The following is a 19,117-nucleotide window of genomic DNA, read 5'->3' as shown; positions in this document are numbered from 1 at the left end:
GATCTTAGAGGTAGGAAGGCTAGATGGGTTGAGCTTGTACAAGAGCTTGACTTTGAGGTCCATTACAGAAAAGGATCGAGCAATTGAGTTGTTGACGCACTCAGCCGGATTCTTGAGGTTAATGCCTTGTCTATGGCCAAAATTTCGATGGATCTCTCTCTCTCTCTCTCTCTCTCTCTCAGGGCTATGTTGTTCTCATAGCTATTTTGGCAAGATATGGAACGAGGTCGAAGCGAGGCATGACTCGTTACAAGTTTGGGTGGTTTGTAGACCCAAGTGAGTCGTGCTGGAGAGACGAGACAACAATAATATTCCATTAGAGGTGGACTATTGTTTAGAAATGGAAAAGTCTGCGTGTCGAAAATCGATGAGGTTCGATAAAGGGTTTTTGTTCGAATGCCACGATGTTCCTAGTGTTGGGTGTCACAAATTGGTGATGTGGTAGGTCCCCGGACACACACACACACACTGTTGGTAAAATGCGCCGACAGGTTGACGTGGTAAACTGTATGGACGCCCATAATTTCCGCTGATTGCTGATGTGGCAGATTTTTGTAAAACGCGCTGGGCTGCTGACTTGGTAGTACGTCCGGATCTCCGCAAATTACGCTGGCTGAATTTGGCAGCTTTTGGGTTACAGTTGCTTTTAAGTTTAAACTCTTGGGGCTCTGCTTTTGGGCATCCCTTTTAAGAATAGATAAGTCCAAGGGCCTCATAATTGAGGGCATTTGGACGCAGAGTCTGAGTGTGAGTTCCCGTGGACTCTCTTGTACTTTGCACACAGATTAATATAAAAAGAAATACCGAAAGGGACGCTAGTCTTTGGGGCCAATACCTCTTGGCACGGAACTACGCCGGGCCGTGTCGTCTTTTGTGAACTGTTTTAAAGCGAATCTCTGCTGTGTCGCGGTAAAATCTTGACTTGGGGTGTCCAAGTTTGTTACACTGGGCACCCTGGCATCCGGAGAACTTTGGCTTTGGTCAAATGATATTTGTATTGGCCAAGGATGCGCTCTTACATAGAGAGCTATGTGAAGAGTTGCACTTTGTGTCAGGTCAATAAGGTAGAGTGCCCTTGGAAAGTTGGCTCGTTACATCCATTGGAAATCCCAAATACCAAGTGGCAGAGTATTTCTATGGATTTTATTGTTGGTTTGCCAAATAACAGTCGTGGCAATGATGCCATTTGTGTTACAAAAATGGCTTTATTCCAACCAAGTCGACAGTAAAAAGCCATCAGTTGGCGGTTTTATTTGGCGATCAGGTTTACAAGCTGTATGGTTTACCAAAGGACATCATCAGTCATCGCGACACCAAGTTCACTGGGCGATTTTGGCAAGATGTGTTCGTTCACCTTCAGATGAGGTTGAGTATGTCGTCCTTTGAGCATCCCAAGTCCGATGGACAAACTCCGATGCTTTCCAAGGCCACATTTGTAGGTATCGACCTCCACTGGAAGAGTGCTAGTGGTTAGCCCGTGAGGCTAGGAGTGCGCGAGGTCACCTCGAGGAGGTGTGGCCAGGTTGTATGGGACGCTCGGTCTTACAATTTCACGTCTACGTCTTCGGACGTTGGCCCCAACACGGGGGTGCTACCGAATGGTGGCTATGGTCGGGTGGTTGGTCCGACGCGTGTCTATAGGCGGCGGTCTGTGTAGCCGGGAGATCCTCTCCCCGTGTTCGTTTCAAGTATCCTCGACAACATCTTCACCTTTTGGGAGGCGTTTACCCTCGCACATCTCCGAGAAGAGGATCTTGTGATACTCCTCGATTTTGGAAGACATATGAAAGAGTTGACTGGGATTTTCTGGAGGGCACTCTGCGCAAGATGGGGTTTCTGGATGCTTGGATCGGAGGAGTGTCAGCTCTCTACAGATGTGCGCACAGCCAGGTGCTTTTGGCAGGGAGAAGAGGGGAACGCTTCATGCTCACGCATTTAGTTAGACAGGGTTACCCTCTTGGCCCCTTCCTTTTTCTTTTCTATGTTGAGGCGATGAGCAGATTTTTGACTTCACAGGAGGTTGGTTTGCGTGGTTTAGAACTTCCGATTAGGGGAGACGAGCTGCTGGACGTTGAGTTTGCTGATGACTCAAGCATGTACTTGGAGGGCAGGAGGCCAATCTGCATGGGTGAGCAGGCTCTTGAGGTGTTTTGTTGTGTATTGGGAGCACTAATCAACTAGAGAAAGACATTTTCTCTCTGTGTTGACAGTGCTCCTACGCTCGATTGGTCGCCTAGAGAGGGCTTTCAGTACGTTACTTGGGCCTTGGGATCTGTCTCCAGAGCAAGAGACGACTCCTCTCCTCCTTTCCATTAGGAGGAAATTGCTACATTGGAGCTCGGCACGACTTTCTTTGGCTGTCAGGGTTGTAGTGGCCAACCAGGTGCTTTTGGCTACTATGTGGTACATCATGATCTTCTCGAGCTCTTGCATTAGCCAGCTGGAGAGGCTGATCAGTAACTTTCTATGGTTAGTGCGTGACACTCAGGCGGCCCGGGACAAAGTGTCTTGGCAGGTCATCAGTTTACCATGTTCTCAGGGATGGGTTGGGGATTATCGATCCAGTCTGGCAGAGCAGAGCCCTCCTTGGGAAGCTTGTGGTCAGAGGACTTCTTCCATAAGAGGACCCCTGGAAGGGAGTTGTTGCTACACCGGATTCTACCCGAGTCCCTCGTATGGATGGCCCTTGGAGCCCATCCATCAGGTGGATTTTCACAGAGATGCATAGAGTTGGCTTGAGTAGGAGTTCAGAGGACCCTTTGCTGCAAGCCTGCTGAGGTCCTGGGAGCAGCTACGGAGTGGCCTTGAGCAGCACCAGCCCACATGCATTGAAGAGCACTTGAGGCAGCCTCTTGTTTGGAACCCCATGGTCAAAAACTTAGCGAGGTTACTTGGTTGGTAGCAGGCCTCATGTTTCTTGAGTCCCATGGCAGAGGGTCCAACCCGTACTGGTTACAGTTTTCACTGTTCAGGCCTTCTTGAGGGTATGAGGGGGGTGCAGAGCATGTGTCAAGACATTATAGAGGCTACACCTGCTGAGTGGCATATCTCTCTTGATATGGGGGCTTTCACGCAATTGGAGGTCCTCATTGCAGTCAAGGCTTGCTTAGAGTTAGGACCCTGCATGTTTTTCGAGGTTCAGGGAGAGGGTCATCTTCAGAGAGTCTCATCAGAGGCACCACAAGTTGTAGCGTGCTGTTTTTAGAGGATCCGAGTTGTGGGCATCTGTGGGAGGACTTGTGTCATAGATCTTGACCTGGCGGATCTTGAGTCAGGCATTGGTGGCTTTGGGCTTGGGAGAGCCGCCGTTTGGTAGGAGTGCAGTGGGACCTAGGAGAGCGATTTTGGTGGGATCATCTTTCTTCACCCAATCACCGAGGGACCCCTTTCTTGGAGTACACAACTCGTTTGGGGCGCCACATACTCGTATCACGAAGCGAGGCTCGCCCTGATGCAACACTTCACTGGCAAGAGGAGGGTCTCACAAGTGAGTTTTTGTTAGGGTCCTGGGAGCGTTTGTGGGACAGAAGACAACCGACGAGAGTTACCACGTTTCAGTGGATAATTGTGCATAGAGCTAGTGTAGTTGGGAGTTGGTCGGTACACAACAGCTTCTCGGCATCATGTGCAGCCTATGGCCATCCATTGGAGACTCAGTGCCATTGTCTGTGGGACTGCCCTGTGGCACAACAGGTTTGGCTTTGGATTCTTTGGCTGATGCCAGCACTTTCCACAGGCCGCCAGCACACTTGGGGTGCTACAGCCTGATCCACACTTAGGGGCCCAACGCTCTGATTTGATATGGCTTTCATCAGCAGAATGATAATGATCTAGGGGGATCGGCCTACACTCTAGCCAACCAAAGAGATCCCCCCCCCCCGGGAGTGGTGCAATGATAGAGAGTGGTGTTTGGAGCTCATCTGCGGCTTGACACTCTGGTTCATCTGGCAGGCCTGCTCCTTTCGCATCTTCGAGGCTCGTCCCACCGGCAAAGATTGTTCGTGACATTTGTCTTTCTTGCGACTGGCGCCCATGGCCTTTCTTCACCAAGATGGCATTACGACCACCACAATGTGGTTGTTTCCTCCTCCCATCTCGTGATTTAGCCCTCATTGTGCATATCTTGTGTTTTCACTGGGAGAGTCTCCCCATGTTTTGATGTAGCCCTCTCTAGTAGAGGCCGGTTGTAGCCCTCTGGGCAATTTTAATAACTAATGGAAGGATCTTTTTCTTAAAAGAAAAAAAACTCAATATAATCTTATAAGCTGAAAATTATGCTTACACAAATACAACCTAGGTGTCCTTGGATGCAATTTCATGTCTAGATTAAATGCCAACATAGACCCATTTACGGGAAAGCATCTCCTTTCCTGAAAAGCACTCAAAAAGTAACTCGCTTTTTTAGAAAGCAATTGCTTTTCCTCAAAGCTACTTAAAATCCAACTTCATTCAAGTGCTTGTCTCTTGTTTCCTGTGCACAACTCTAACTCACTTCGAAATCTCCTCGGGCTGTGGGATATTTTTTGATGCTCCTGTCATCCACCATGTGATGCATTAGGAACACCCATCAATTACTCTCTCACTCATTGAACTTATGGAACAACTCCTCACGATGCCTCTGTCACCCAATTCATGACGCATCATAGATGTCCGTTCCGGATGGTCGAATTCTCCTTCTCGATGCTCTATGTCACCCATCTGATGTGACGCATCAAAAGTATCCGTTCTTGGTGGCTAGACAAATATTCATGTTCAAAGTGCTCTAGTCATTCCTCTGAGTGACACACTAGGAATATCCGTACTTGGATGTCTCGAGCGAGAAAACCCTCTCACTTAAGGATCCATTTATTTCCAATTATTCATTTAGAAATATATTTCTTTTAGATAAAGCTAATTTAGCAACACAAATCCACTCTCTTGTTCCATTTTCAAATCGTTTATGTAGCAGGTAAAAGAACGTGGTTATAGACACTCTTTCCCGCACTTCCCAAGTGGCTTCCATCTTCCCCATATACTGACACGCATTGGATGATATGCAACAACAGTATCCTGAAGATCTTGATTTTGCTGTTTATGAATCTTCTGGTTGGAGACCTGTGTCTGGCTATTCTCTTTAAGATGATTCCTTGATGTGGCATACCAAATGATGTATTACCAAACTCCTTGAGCAAAAGTTGTTGGCCGAATGTCATCAACCACCCTATGAAGAGCATCTACATATATAGGCAATCCTTAAAAGTAGTGGAATCTTATTTCTTTTGGCCTCAGTTGAAGGCTGATGTTGAGGCATATGCTAGCACTTGCTTGGTATCTCAAAAGGCCAAGCATGAGAGACATAAAGCACCAGGTGTAGTGCAACCGTTGCAGGCAGCAGATAAACATCGGAGGGCATTAAAGGTGATTGGTTCTCCATTTTGAGAAATCTCCATTGCGTAAGATGTGCGACCAAGGAAAGCTCTATCCAAAGCTTAGTATGAGGTATTATGGACCTTTTCAAATTTCGGAAAAGATCAATGAAGTCTCTTACCGTTTGTAGTTGCCTCCACAATGGAGAATTCACAATGCCTTTCATGTTAGTTTCTTTCACACTTTTCAAGGGAAGGTACTAGAGGATATGAATGACGATCAACAAGCAGAAGTTGAAGAGATGGAAGAAATTGTTCAGCTAGCACTAGTTTGTGCCGGTTGCTAAATTTTGTAGGATCAGCTTGAAGAGCTTTTGATGCGTGAGGAACTTCAAGAGATTCAGATGCTTGTTGGGCGCCTAAGGGAGAGGAGCTTACCAACCCAAAATAGGAGTAGAGGGGCACACTAGCGCCTCATGCATGACAAGAAGACACATGGCAGCTGGGCGACCCTCTAACTGGCCAGGCATGTAGGGAAAGTGGACACTTGGTGACACATGCAAGGCTAGTGGAGCTCATGCATGGTTGGGAGTGACACATGCAAGGCACGTGGAGTTTATGCATGGCGGGTGGCTACTCATGCAAGGCAAGTGGACACTTGGATAGCTCGTGCATGGCAAGTGGCGACACATGCAAGGCAAGTGGACACTTGGACGACTCATGCATGGCAAGTGGCCACACATGCAAGGCAGGTGCACTAGGCGACCACACACAAAGGAGTCTCCAACATGGGTGACCCATTTTCAATGAGGCGACACATGCAAGGCAAGTGGAGTTTGGACACTTGGACAACGCATGCATGGCAAGTGGCCACACATGCAAGGCAGGTGTACTAGGAGACTACACATAGAGGAGTCTCCAACATGTGGGACCGGTTTTCAACCATTTTCTACCAAGGGTTGGTGTGCCTAAGTCAAGATCTGCAAACAAGCAAAGGAAAACCACCTTCTACTTGTGCTACAAAATCTAGATGAAATGTGAAGTCTTAAACTTCAAGAGGTACTAGGCCAGATTATGCCAAGTTTGCCAGAGAGAGCTTGAGACAGAGGAGCATTATATCTGCCAGTGCATAACATACTATGAGATCCCGGGACATTTTCGTTGATTATTGAGAGAGGGATTTGGCCCCTTATCCCGCATCATGCATTACTATGATCAGAGGTGCGTAGGTCTCTTCTTGCTGGAGACCCGTAGACGCCGAGAGCCTACACATAGAGGATCCATCCAGATGCAGATCACTACTTTTTACAGAGGGACTACTCAGGATGGCCCACCATAGGTTACCCAAACACTTCCTCATCGGGGCATCCTTCTTGATTGAGCCATCAGGTCTACATTGGAGGCTATGGAGCATCATTCAGCGACATTGAGCATGCCCCCGAGGCAGTTGACCATGGAGGACATTGAGACATAGTTACCTGGAATGGGAAATCGGAACGGGGAACGGGAACGTCAAGGAGCATGAAATGCCATTCCCTGTCACGGATACTCACGCTTGAAACACGGAACGGGAAGTTGTAATGGGAAGGGGGAACGGAGACTTGAAAATGGCCATTCCCTGTAACTATGCATTGAAATCATACTGTAGGGACCCATGAGAGAGCTTATGGGATGATCATCATTGTATACTTTCTCCATTGTACACCTCATAAACCCTCGTGTGATTGTACCCCTCCCCGTATGTTTGGACATGATGTATTATGTAAAGCTGATGATGCATGGTAGGCTTACATACCTACCCACACTAGGTACCCTCATTTGCTTTTATTCTTTTCATGTTCCCTAGACATTGTACTAGAGCCACACATGGATGTGACCTTTTGGTCTCATAGGCGATTTTGGCCTTTTGAAGACTTTAATATAACATTTCATTTCTCTCTCTTGTGGAATAAAGAGAAAATGTTAGCCCACATCATTTGCTTTTATGATAATTTCCTTTCAAAGTGCATGCTCCTTTCAGCTGTGTACCCAGAGTCATTTGTATCTACAACGTTCCATTACTATAGAACTTTGTAAAGAATATGGGTTTCACATTTTTAATAACAATTGTGAGTTTACTCATGGACTACTGTTACCAGGATTAAGATTTTATTATTTATAGTGTTTATACTTGATTTTTTAAAGAAATCTGACGACTGTCAGCCTCCTATGTGGAAGGTGGTGTATGAATTTCTGAGGAGATGCATTTTTTTAACAGCTATCATCGGCAGACACAGGCTCTTCCATGCTGGTGGTTATTCTTCGGACTATATCACATCTTTTGACTGTTCTTGGAGAGGTGTGTCCTATTTCTTTCATTTTCTTTTGACTGTTCTTGGAGAGGGGCGTCCTATTTCTTTCTTTTTCTTTTTTTCAGAGGCACAATGTGAACATTATTGGAACAAATCTTTGTTTGACCAGGTGCCAACAGTTGCTCGAGAGGCTCTTGAGAACTTGCTTGTTGTAACCTTATCAAACTCCATAATGGCTGTATGGAGTTTTGCTCAATCTGTCTAATTAGCAGCTACATCCTTGCATGCCAAGATGAGTAATAACTCTCCAGCTTGTGCTATTGTGCATTTGCAATCAGGTTCGTGTTGAAACTGCATTGACCATCCGTGCACTAACGGAAGTGGACCCGTCTTGTGCAAATAATCTTATGTCATTTGGTGTGACCACCATGCGTGCCTTGAGGGAGACTGTTGCCATTGAAAGGGTAAGTAATCTGGACGTATTTTGATCTTTAAACCTAGAATCATTTTCCTTGCCCTTTGTTAAGGAAGCTTCAAGGTAACTTTTTCAAATTCACACAATGTGCCTGCAAGATTGAGTCATGAATGTATGTTGCAGGGTGATCGCTTGAAACATGAGCTAGACTCTCTGCATGGCCAGGCCTTGATGCTAGGAGCCATCCTTGCTGCATCTTCTAAGCTTCCTTTAGGAGTTCCATCAAGGTTTGAGTTCCGCTTTAGGCTAAACTGTTGATGGTTCTTTCAAATAGTTTACTTACTGACTATGCATTGTAAAGGTTGCCTGCAGCAGTTCTTGAACTTGCAAAAAGGCTGGTTCTTGAGAATAGACGTAATTTATCGACTGTGGGCATGGAGAAAGAAGCTGGCTGGGTGTTGATTGCGGCTATTGTTTCATCGATGACAAAAGAGGTGAGAGAGGTTTTAAAAACTCACATTCACACCTCCCAACTTTCCTTTTTGGCCTGTGGAAGGCCATAGGGTTCATTGTGCAAAGTTGTTGCAACACTGAGGCCATTGGATTCTTTGGCTGGATGAGCGCCACATGGCAAGGGACTTTGTAAAATAACTTTGTTGTCCCTTTTGTTTCCTTACATCACCTTCTTTGAGAGACAAGTGTCCCTAAGGGATTCAAAAGTCTTGTGAATAGAAAGCTAAAACTTTGGAATAGAAAGCTATTCTCCAAGGCAGCATTTACTTTGTCTGCATGCTTGAAAATGACTTTAGAGATCAAAATATTAAACAAAATATTTATAGGAGTTGGATCTTATGATGCAGTCTTCGAGAAAGTCTTTTTGTCTAAGCGGCAAGTTTCCTCCTTATACAAATACAAAATGGAAATACTAGTAGAAATTTTCAAATTTGCAAAATATTCGAACTATTTTCTAGTATATTTTATCGGGTGTTTTCTCCTTTGCCATCCTTTGCAATCGGCTAATCTCGATTTTCAATCGGCTTAAGCCTAAGCTCAGACACACCTTTCTCAAACACTGAGGTATTGATAAACAATTCTCTCATTTGAGGATTTAAAAAAAAATCACTTTACTAAATTGTTTATTATTTTCTATGCTTATTTGAAAGCATTAAAATATTCTTTTGTTTTGATTTTTAATGTGTCTTTTTATTTTACTTCCTTTTTAAAAAAAAATTTGTTTCAAAATACTGATGTGCAATGTGCACCATTTACCTTATTATTGGGGCCCCTTCATAATATATAAGCCATTTGCGAGTAGTAGGGGGTACCGACTAGAAGAAAATAAAAAAATGGCTTGATTGAGACTTACCTTAAATGTTATTTTATTTTTATAATATCAAATGGATCTTTTATTTCACTTGTATATGAACAATACAATTTTATATTAAAACAATACAACTGCAACACTGATTAAAACCTACTTTTGATAAATCTTTCCTCCCCCCTTACCTTCAACAGGCCATCGTGAGTCCTCACCTTGTGGTACCAACATGGTAAAAAAGGTAACCAGTGAAATGGATGAATTCTAGACAGTCATGACGAAGAAGAGCTTGAAGATTGGGCTGGTTTTGCATCTGCAATCTTCCATTCTCATAACCCATGTACAATGCTTTGCAAAAAGAGCTAGAAGTTATTCAGCACATTCAAAGGCTGTTGGGTAAGGCACTGTTGCATGCTTTTTGTTCAGGAAGCTAATGCAACCAAAAGCTAAAAACCCAATAGCGTCTATCAAGTTGATAGAAGATCACTAACCACCATTTAACAAACCGATCCCAATCGTGAGTTTTGCTCATAGCAAGTGTTTTGATGTGTAAGATACTAATAGTGTACCTCATCCAATCCAGTTTACTCCCGAACATGGAGTCCGCCTGCCTTGACCTTGTCAAAGGAGGTATTTGAACTAGTGAGACTTGGAGAACTGACCCCGAATTGGGTAAGCTAAGCCAAACAACCCACATGACCTCGTTGTGCTATTTCCCCAAAATAAAGTAATTAGAGCTAGGCTCGGCAGAAGAGAGAAACCACACACAAGCACACACACAAACACACCTATTTTTAGAAAAAAAAAGTGAGATAGGTGTGTCGGATTGAGGGGCTTAGGGGCTCGTCGGAAAGCTCTTGCCAAACACTAATAATACCCAGTATGAAGTTTCAAGTTGTGGCAGAGGAAGTTTATACACCACTCATCCTCCTATGATAAATTTCACACAGGATGCAGATGATGTATATACCCACCATGTGTATGAGGCATCCATCAGTTGAACCCCCCAGCACCACTAGAGGTACCCACTGGTCAGCATCCTCCATACTACCTGCATCAGCCTACACTATCATAATATGGTGATGCAGAGACTATATGGTGATGGTGCAGAGAGCGACACGATCGCTTTGTGCACATTGCATTAGACCCACAAAGAGATGAGGACCCTCACCCGCCGTTAGATCAGGATGAGGAGCCTACGAGCTGTAGAGCAGGCAGACTTTTGACGTGTTTTTTCCACTTCTCATTAGGTTTTTCAATCTATGCTGGTTTGTAGTGACTCAATGCCATGGCTCTTCCAACAAGGCCTTCAGACCCTTGGTGTGCTTTTAGTGATGATAAGGGATATATATATCATCTTTGAGCAGGCGAATAAATGATTAAGTTGTCGGCAGTCCTGCAAGAGCCTACTCTGTCTGATACTATTTGGTCTCTACATCGATGAGGTATCAGTGTATGTTCCTTCGCGTCAGTGCAAAGGTGTGGACCTAGCAAGTTCTCCTGTTCATATTATGCTCTATACCGATTATCGTTGTAGTTTTCGAGTTGTAGGAGGATCTGCAACAACAGTTTCAAGTTTTGGATAAGTTTTCTATGCAGAGGGTCATCATTGTCGGCCTTGGGAAAACCAAGATCATGATCTTCCTCACCTCTTGATAGGTAAGGAGTAGACTCCCCAGGAGGGCACGGACAGTGGCGGGTGAGGGTCACTGACTCTCTTGTGTAGGAGTATCCCGCTCCAGCTTCTCCGCCTTCCTTCACCTTCTTGTTTTGGTGAGTCATTCAGTCGTTTTGAAGTGGTAAAGTGTATCGATTCTTGCAAAGCATGATGCCTATTCTCTACGCTGGGAGGCATTCAGAGCAGGATGCCTAGCCTGCAGGGCTATCCTCTCGGGCTACATTTTATAGAGTTTGGAGGCATGTATGAAGGAGAATGACAGTTTGCTGCCTAGTCAGCATCCAATAGGCATAGGAATCGCTTGTGACTTGAGTTTGAGCCTTGATTTGCAGCTCTTATGGAGACTCCTAACGGGGTTTGGACGAGTGTCGACGTGTAACGGGATGACACCACATGCCAACCGAAAAGAACAGACTAGATAGATTTTAGCACTTCAAAACAACTGAACTGAGAAATGAAATGAAGTGATATATTAACTTCTTCAAAAGGCCAAATTGACCTATGAGACCAAGCTGTTACAACATAGTAAATCTGATACCATGTTCGGAATAAAAAAGAACTGAAACAAAAATACAACTACTACAAACTGGGACTGTTATGGATGTGCCAGCGAATACAAAAGGTGCCCAGTACAATGTGTAGTACAATGAGAGAGAGAGAAGTGGTGGGGGTGGGGGTGGGGGGGTGTGGGGAGGAGATATGGTAGAGATCCATCCTTATCTGCACTCTGGACGTCCAGAAACTATGGCTCGAATCCTCTGCTGTAGTCTCCGTCGATACCGTGTAGCTCCTCTCCTCAATCGCGGTCGTCTAGGTCTCCCTAGCTCCAATGCTAGGTCTATCAGAATGCCAGCAGTGGTATTATGAGTGCGGGTAGAGCTCTGCAATGGTGGCTGCTCCTGTGGTTGCTCCTTTGGGTGTCCAATATCTAGTGTAAAGAAACCTGTAATCTGTCTCTGGGACTGTCTCTCTCCAGCTCTCCTCAGTAAAGTGTCTCTATGCCTGTGCAACTCAAGTAGATACACTCCAAGACATCTCTGATCCTCATAATTCATGACCCTAGATAGAGGCCCAAAACCCTCTCTGAATAGACAATGAAAACGGCCTCGTATCTCATAGTACACTGTGCAATGACATATGTAATGTACCTCTGTCTCTGGCTCTAGATGGCATAAGCGGCATATCCTACTATCTGCTGGTGTCCCTCTGAATTTGCCAGTCTCAATCTCGAGCTGATGTGACGACGTGCGTATCTGGCCAATGGCACAACGCAAACCATGAGAAAGATGTGTGTCCATATAGCTAGGTCGAATCACAAACCCATCCCCCGTGAGGTGGAGAAGATGCTCTCTATAGAAAGCCATCTTCGTGCCCAACTCCTGTACCGGCTCTATCCATGTCCTCCTCGTGTCCAGCTGGATTAGATCCCGACGAATGAGTCTAGTAATCTCCACCCATGTCATAGACATCAAGGGTGCCTGTAGAGAGTACCGAAAAGGAGGCAGCATGTCCATGGTGAAGCCATGTGTCCGAAACCATGACGTCATCTGTGCATACCAACATGATGTATCCGCTTGTAGAGCTAATTTTTTGGAGGACTCTAGGGCCAACCTGGCATATCTATCTCTGGTAGTATCCCATAAGCTGTGTACAAAGGAGACTGATCTGGTAAGCGCCTCAATCTCCATGGGGGGGCTGCTAAATCCGCTCGAATGATATCATGCGGTACGGAGGCCTTGGCTCTAATCAGCCGAGAGATCATAAATACCAAGGACCTCTCCATACGTTTCCAACCATCCTAGCCTACAGAAGGTCCCCAAACCTGCACCCCATATAGCATAGTAGAGGCAACCAAAGTATCAAAGAGCCATAACTTTGTCCCAGGTTTTTGGAACTGAACCTGCGAACACATCCTCTCCAATCCTCCCAAAGCCGCATAAGCTCTAGTCAGTCTAGTCTCTGTTGCTCTTCTCAAAGAAAATCTCGGCCCAATAAAGACTACCCCAGGTAAGTGTATGCATCTGTATACTCCACAATCTCCCGACCATATGTGAAAGTAGGTGCTGATCTCATGATCCACTGTGGTGTGGTGTTAAACACCATAACCTTGGTTTTACCAAGGTTCACACACAATCCGCTATCCTCTGCAAAACTGTGTAGTGCATCCAAATGTCACTGCATACCCTCTGGTGAGTCAGATATCAACACAATATCATCAGCATATAATAACAATGGGATCCACGTCCCTGCCAGCTGGGCACCTCTGTCACCCTCTCTGTCAATGTAATCAGACACCTCATCACCATACATACCAAATAGGGTAGGAGACAATGGGCAGCCGTGTTTCACCCCAATAGTAGAGTGAATTAAATCAGATACCCCCGCTGGAGTGCGTACATGTCCCATCACTGATTTGTACAAAGCCATAATCTCCCAAATCAACTCTATGGGCACCCCCATCTCTTGTAGTTTGGGCATCAATCGAGCTCTTGGTACCATGTCAAATGCTTTGCGGAAATCCTAAAGCTACAATAAATCCATCTTTCATGTGACCTGCCCTCCTCAATGATGGCTTTGAGTGTCAGAATATGATCAAGAGTGGAGAAACCCCTGCTGAACCTGGCTTGATCCTTTGCTCGTACACTCACCCTTTGCCCAATTACTCAAGTGCTGCTCAAGAATGGATGCATACTACCGTGCCAATGTGTGTCCAACCATAGTAGTGCAGTAGTTCCCAGGCTCTATAGGATCACCTGCCTTGAGATAGGCACAATAGTAGACAACCTCCAAGTCTCAGGTAACCCCTCACACATGGCACGATTGAACAACGCTGCAAGGACCTCCATTAGCATATCCCTAGCATGTATAAAGTGCTCCGCTACTAGACCGTCATGATCATATGCCCTCCCGGTCCTCATCCTGTCAATGGCCCTCTGCACATCCTAGTGGTAAAGAAGGTGCTCGTAGCTGGGCATGGCTCTGTAGGGCCTAGAAGGGGTTCCCGTCCAGGAACTGTATATAACGATGTCGCATATTGGCCCCACACATCAAGTGAAGTAATCACTGGGGGAGGGGAGTGCTCATGAAAGAGTCACCATGCCTCTCTTGAGTCCTTGCTCAAGAACATCTGATATAATTCTCGCTCCATTTGAGCCAAGTAAAGTTCGCTTCTTCCATCGCACAAGGCGCCGGGAAGCAATCCGAGACAAGATCCCTTCGAAGCTGGGCTCTCATCTCTCTGCACTCCTCATCATACCAACTATTATGGGGCATGCTCCTAGAATGTCGTCTCCTGCCCGACTGAGTGTGTGGGTATGCCACTGATGCAAAACCATGCAGTGTCTCAGTCAGTAGAGTGGTGCATTCCTCCACTGAGAGGCTGTACCAGCTGTGCCTTCCCATAGACGGCGGTCCCGGATAAACGGAATCAGTCTCTGTTGTAAATGTATAACGGGTGGCCCCATGTTTGTGTGGAAAGCACGTGAAACCGGCTGCTCCAGGAAATCGCTGTAAGCCATTAAGTATGGCTAACCCATGTGTAGTCGTCATCTCCATGAGGTATCTCCCATACTCCGTCTGCTCTTTGTCATGCGAGCGTCTGTCAAGCCCCAACTCACCCACATCCAGCTCTCTAAGCATCTCATCTGAAGTGTCGTACAAGAGTGTCTGAGAGTTGCCCGTTCGGGCATTGAAGTCCCCTAGGAGAATGATATAACCATCTCTAGAAAACTCCCATATGTCATCGTCTAGTATAGAGAAAGGTGGCTGTCCTCTGGATGCAGTATATACTGACGTACTGGGAGGAAAGTAACATATGGCAATGTATTGAAATCAACCTGTGTCAGCTCTGAGTTGCACGCACATGTATCTAGCATGCTCATCTCTCCGTACAATATGTAGTAGTGGCCGTAGCTCCTCTCCAAATAGCACTGCTACTTCTCCTGAACTTCTACTCCCATGCTCAGATCTCGTAGTTGTCCTGTGGGTTGTCTCCCATCTATATCCCGCCACATGTGGCATCACCTGTCTAGGGGCCTCGTGAGTCTTTGATAAGAATACAATTCCCCGTCTCTGAAACTGTCCTCAAATGCACCAACGTCCAACCTCATAGACCCATTACAATTCCAAGTAGCAATATTCAGTGTGGTCCCATGGCTCTCGCACCGTCATGCAACGCGCCACTCTACAATCCCCACCTGACCATCTCTGTAGAAGGCTATCTTTCCCTTCTCCCTTTGCCGCTATAATCTTTGGCATTACCTCTCTCATATGTGCGAGTTGTGAGAGAGTAAGGTCATCACGGAGGAAAACACATGTCTTCTTGAGAGTAGGCCTCTTCCTCAAGAATTCCTTCCTCTCTTCCAAGGAGGGGAAGCGTAGTATGAGAGCTCTCTCCTCTAAAGACTCTCCTGGGCCATTACTTTTTTTTTTCTCGAGAAAAAGATCCTTCTATTAGTTACTGAAACTGCCCATAGAGCTACAACCACCTCTTCAAGAGAGGGCTACAACAACCATGGTGGGAGACTCTCCCAATAAAAAAAACCAGCATATGTACAATGGGGCTAAATCAAGAAATGGGGGGAGGGAAAAGCCACACAGGTGGTCGGTAGTGCCATCGGAGTACACCCTGGACCATGGTGTAGAAAGGCCCAGGACGCAAGAGTCGATGGAAAGCCTCCCTACGCTCCCGCATGCGGTCGGAGCTGCCCTGTAGTCCCTCGAGTTGTCCTCTGAGAGTGTGGATCAGCTCTAGCCAAAAATCGCGAACAGTCTCTGCTGTTGGCACACGGCGAGCCTCAAAGATGCGGAAGCAACGGGCCCGCCAGATGAACCATAGTGTCAGGCCACTGATGAGCTCCCGACACTCCTCTCTCTCACTGCACCACTCCTGTGGAGTAAGCTCTGTGGCAGGCTAGAGTGTAGGTTGCCCCTCTGACCTAACGTGTGAGCATGAAGCGATCACCTCTACCTCCTGCCAAAAGTACCTGACTGTGAGCCTGTCTGTACAAAGCTGACACCCCTCTGATCCAAGCATCTGAGAAGCCCATCCTGCATAGAGTGCCCTCGAGAAAGTCCCAGTCTAAAAAGCTTTACTCTAGAAAGGCCATTAGTTTTCTTGCCTACTCTCCATGCCTTTGTGTGCAAAGGCTTCTCCACCCCCATCATGGATGTAAGGCTTGTGACCTCTTTCTCCACATTGTTTATGTCCTTGAGGCCAGTCACTCTCACATGTAGAGCCCGCATCCGCCTTCTTTGTTCCTCTTCGAGGGTCATGTTGATAAGCGTTGGTGTGCAAGGAGCTTCCTTACCTTTCCCTTTCTTGGCGACCTGAATCCATTTTTCGGCTTCGTCCGGATTTTTTTTATGTGTTTGTTATCATATCTACCCATGAAGACGTCTTCGCCACATTCAGTTTCTCTTCCTCTTTGATCATCCTTACGTGTTCCTTGATTACAGCAAGTCCTCGAGCTCCCGCACCTTTAGGGCTACTTGCCCTTTGAATCGGAGGAGTTTTCTCGTGTGAAATTTCTCCGAATTCACCTGTACCTGCGGGGGATTAGCAACTAGCTAATCCAGTACCTGTGCAAGAGGCTCTTGCCTCGGCAATCGCGCATGGACCCACACAATTGTACATAGGTCAAATGAAAATCGTGGGGCATCACACAACTGCACGGAGGGGGGAGAGAGAGCAGTGAATGTTGTGCAAGGCTTCAGTTCTTGCACTTCATTGTACATAGAGGGTAGGTAAGCACACAGTACCATACGGCTGAAAAATGTAGCCCATGTTTTGTTTTAATGCTTCTCTCTCTTAAGTTGGAAAATGCCCAAAAATGTGCAAAGTGGCACTCATGCATTAATTCCTCGCTTTGGACCTTCTAGTCTAAAAATATCTCAACCGGTTGCTCAGTTGACTTAGCGGTAGAGTAATGAAATGTTCCTCTTGACATTCTGAAGCTATTGGCGCGAACAAATTTCATGGCCCAACATAGCAGTTTCCTAAATTTTAGGAGATGCTTCCCTTGGACTCTCAGTGGTCATCTGAGCATCTTTCACCACTGGGACCACGTCCAAAAACCCAGTTCTCGGGTGATTTTCTCTTGGTGACCCCACCTTGGCACTATGCCTTCATTCAGTTAGTTTCCTAGTATCCACCAACTTATTAAGTGTGGCGAGGGGACCTAAATGACTTTGAACTGAGCCTAGACACCCTTTTACTACTGGAATTCCAGTGTCGACTAATTTCCAGTGTCGACTAACTTCCTGTCTGCGGGTGAAACTACTGTTTCACATTGGCCATACAATGTCCGGCCATTTGCAACTTCAAAAAGAGGGTCTCAAAAATTAAATGAAAATCATCGGAAAGAAACCAACAACTAAGGTTAGCAGTTGCCACGTCCTCGTGACATACCCCCTCTTGAAATCGCAAACGTCCTCGATTGCATACCATAAATATATGCCATTGATGATCTTGTGTTGTTAGTACTCTTTTATCATCGCATGTATCCGCAAGAAAGATGATAAGACATAGATACACATGACTTAATGAGACCTTCATACTTTTGTCATTTCCATCTATGATAGAAGTGAACATTATACATTTAACATTTAAAGAACGATGCACTTCTATTACACTGAATCCATATGTACATTTGATGTGCTAGTTCTATCATTTCCCCTCCTTTGCACACATTGTGTTGGGGCATACGTAGGCTGTAACCCAAAGGTCTCAAGGTAAAGTTGCAATACATTTAGTGACTTGGACAGTTCATGCTCTTCCATCCACTTTGCATCCATAGGTGGATAGCTCTTGAACTTCACCAAATAGCGTCTTGCAACCTGTCCCTTAACTTTTCTTTCCTTAAGTGCCAAAATCTGGTTAGGAACCAAAATTTCATCAAGTTCCTCAACTTTTGGCTGGTCCTCATATGGTATATCTTCTGGCACATCAACCACGAAGGGTCTTAGAAGACTCACGTGAAACGCATTACGAATCTTCCAAGCGTCAGGCAATTTCAGCCTGTAAGCAACATTGCTGATCTTATCAAGCACTTGAAAAGGCCCGTAGTAATGCATGCTGAGCTTCGGAAACAATCTTTCCTTGCCCTTCATTTTTTTCAACCTTGCCTTTTCAAATCGCAAAAGTAGCCAATCACCAGGTGAAAACAGTAATTCATGACGGTGACGATCAGCAACCCTTTTCTGCTTTGCCCGAGTCTTCTCCAAGGCAATTTTCTTATACATTTCATCCATGTTTAAACATATTGATCTGCCTCAAAGATCTTGTCCTTTGTATGCAAAATGGGAGGAACCTTTCTGCCACCTTCAATCTCAAAAGGTGCTTGCTTGTGGACAAATGCACCGTAATGTTGTATGCATACTCAAGCATAGGCAAATATTGTTTCCACTTGCCCTTATTATCTGGCACACAACATTTCAGCAGATCCAAGACAGTAGAATTAGCCTCTTCTGACTATCCATTAGTTTGTGGATGAAACGAAGACGAGAACTTGAGCGTAGTGCCCCTGCTCTCAAACAATCCTCTCCAAAACAACCTTGTCATGCAAGGATCACGACCACTGACAATCGATTGTGGCATACCATGGTACTTGAACACATTGTACACAAATAATCATGCCATCTGATCAGATTTTATCTTCTTCCTGACAGGGATAAAATGGGCCTGTTTGCTGAACCTGCAAATAATGGTCCATATACCATCATTCCCTGTTGGCGTTCTTGGAAGATCAAAGATAAAGTCCATAGCAATGCTTTCCCATGGCTTATTCGGAATCGGCAGTGGCTGTAACAACCCTGGTGCCTTTTGCCTGTCAAACTTCACCTTTGGCAAATCACGCATGCTCCCACATAGGCATCCACATCTCTCCTCAAAGTAGGCCAATAAAAGAATGTCTACCGCTTTAATTGTCGCATCAATACCACGATGCCCTGCATACGGTGGGACATGACTTTCTATCGTCGCAATGGCCTAGTGACACAAAGTTTGCCATGCATCATCATAAAATCGTCTCTGAGGAGGTAGTGCTCATGATGTTGCCCCTTTTGCAATTG

The 19,117-nt window shown here is 45.6% G+C and overlaps 1 protein-coding gene across 5 annotated transcripts in view; it reads left to right on the top strand.

Moving 5' to 3' along the window:
• The window catches only part of SWEETIE (HEAT repeat-containing protein), a 208,129-nt gene that overhangs the window by 112,195 nt on the left and 76,817 nt on the right, over positions 1–19,117 (top strand). For all 5 annotated transcript variants that reach the window (XM_086494844.1, XM_086494843.1, XM_086494845.1 and 2 more), the window contains 5 exons: positions 7,603–7,683; positions 7,806–7,874; positions 7,975–8,100; positions 8,235–8,338; positions 8,413–8,545. In XM_086494844.1, the coding sequence (XP_086350970.1) occupies positions 7,603–7,683; positions 7,806–7,874; positions 7,975–8,100; positions 8,235–8,338; positions 8,413–8,545 (513 nt within the window). The remainder of the gene's footprint in view (positions 1–7,602; positions 7,684–7,805; positions 7,875–7,974; positions 8,101–8,234; positions 8,339–8,412; positions 8,546–19,117) is intronic.

This window comes from Adiantum capillus-veneris, chromosome 22 (genome assembly GCF_014529385.1).
Source record: "Adiantum capillus-veneris isolate H3 chromosome 22, ASM1452938v2, whole genome shotgun sequence".
Classification (NCBI taxonomy): domain Eukaryota; kingdom Viridiplantae; phylum Streptophyta; class Polypodiopsida; order Polypodiales; family Pteridaceae; genus Adiantum; species Adiantum capillus-veneris.
The sequence above is the reverse complement of the archived record's forward strand: the minus strand, read 5'-3'. Positions and strand labels throughout refer to the sequence as shown.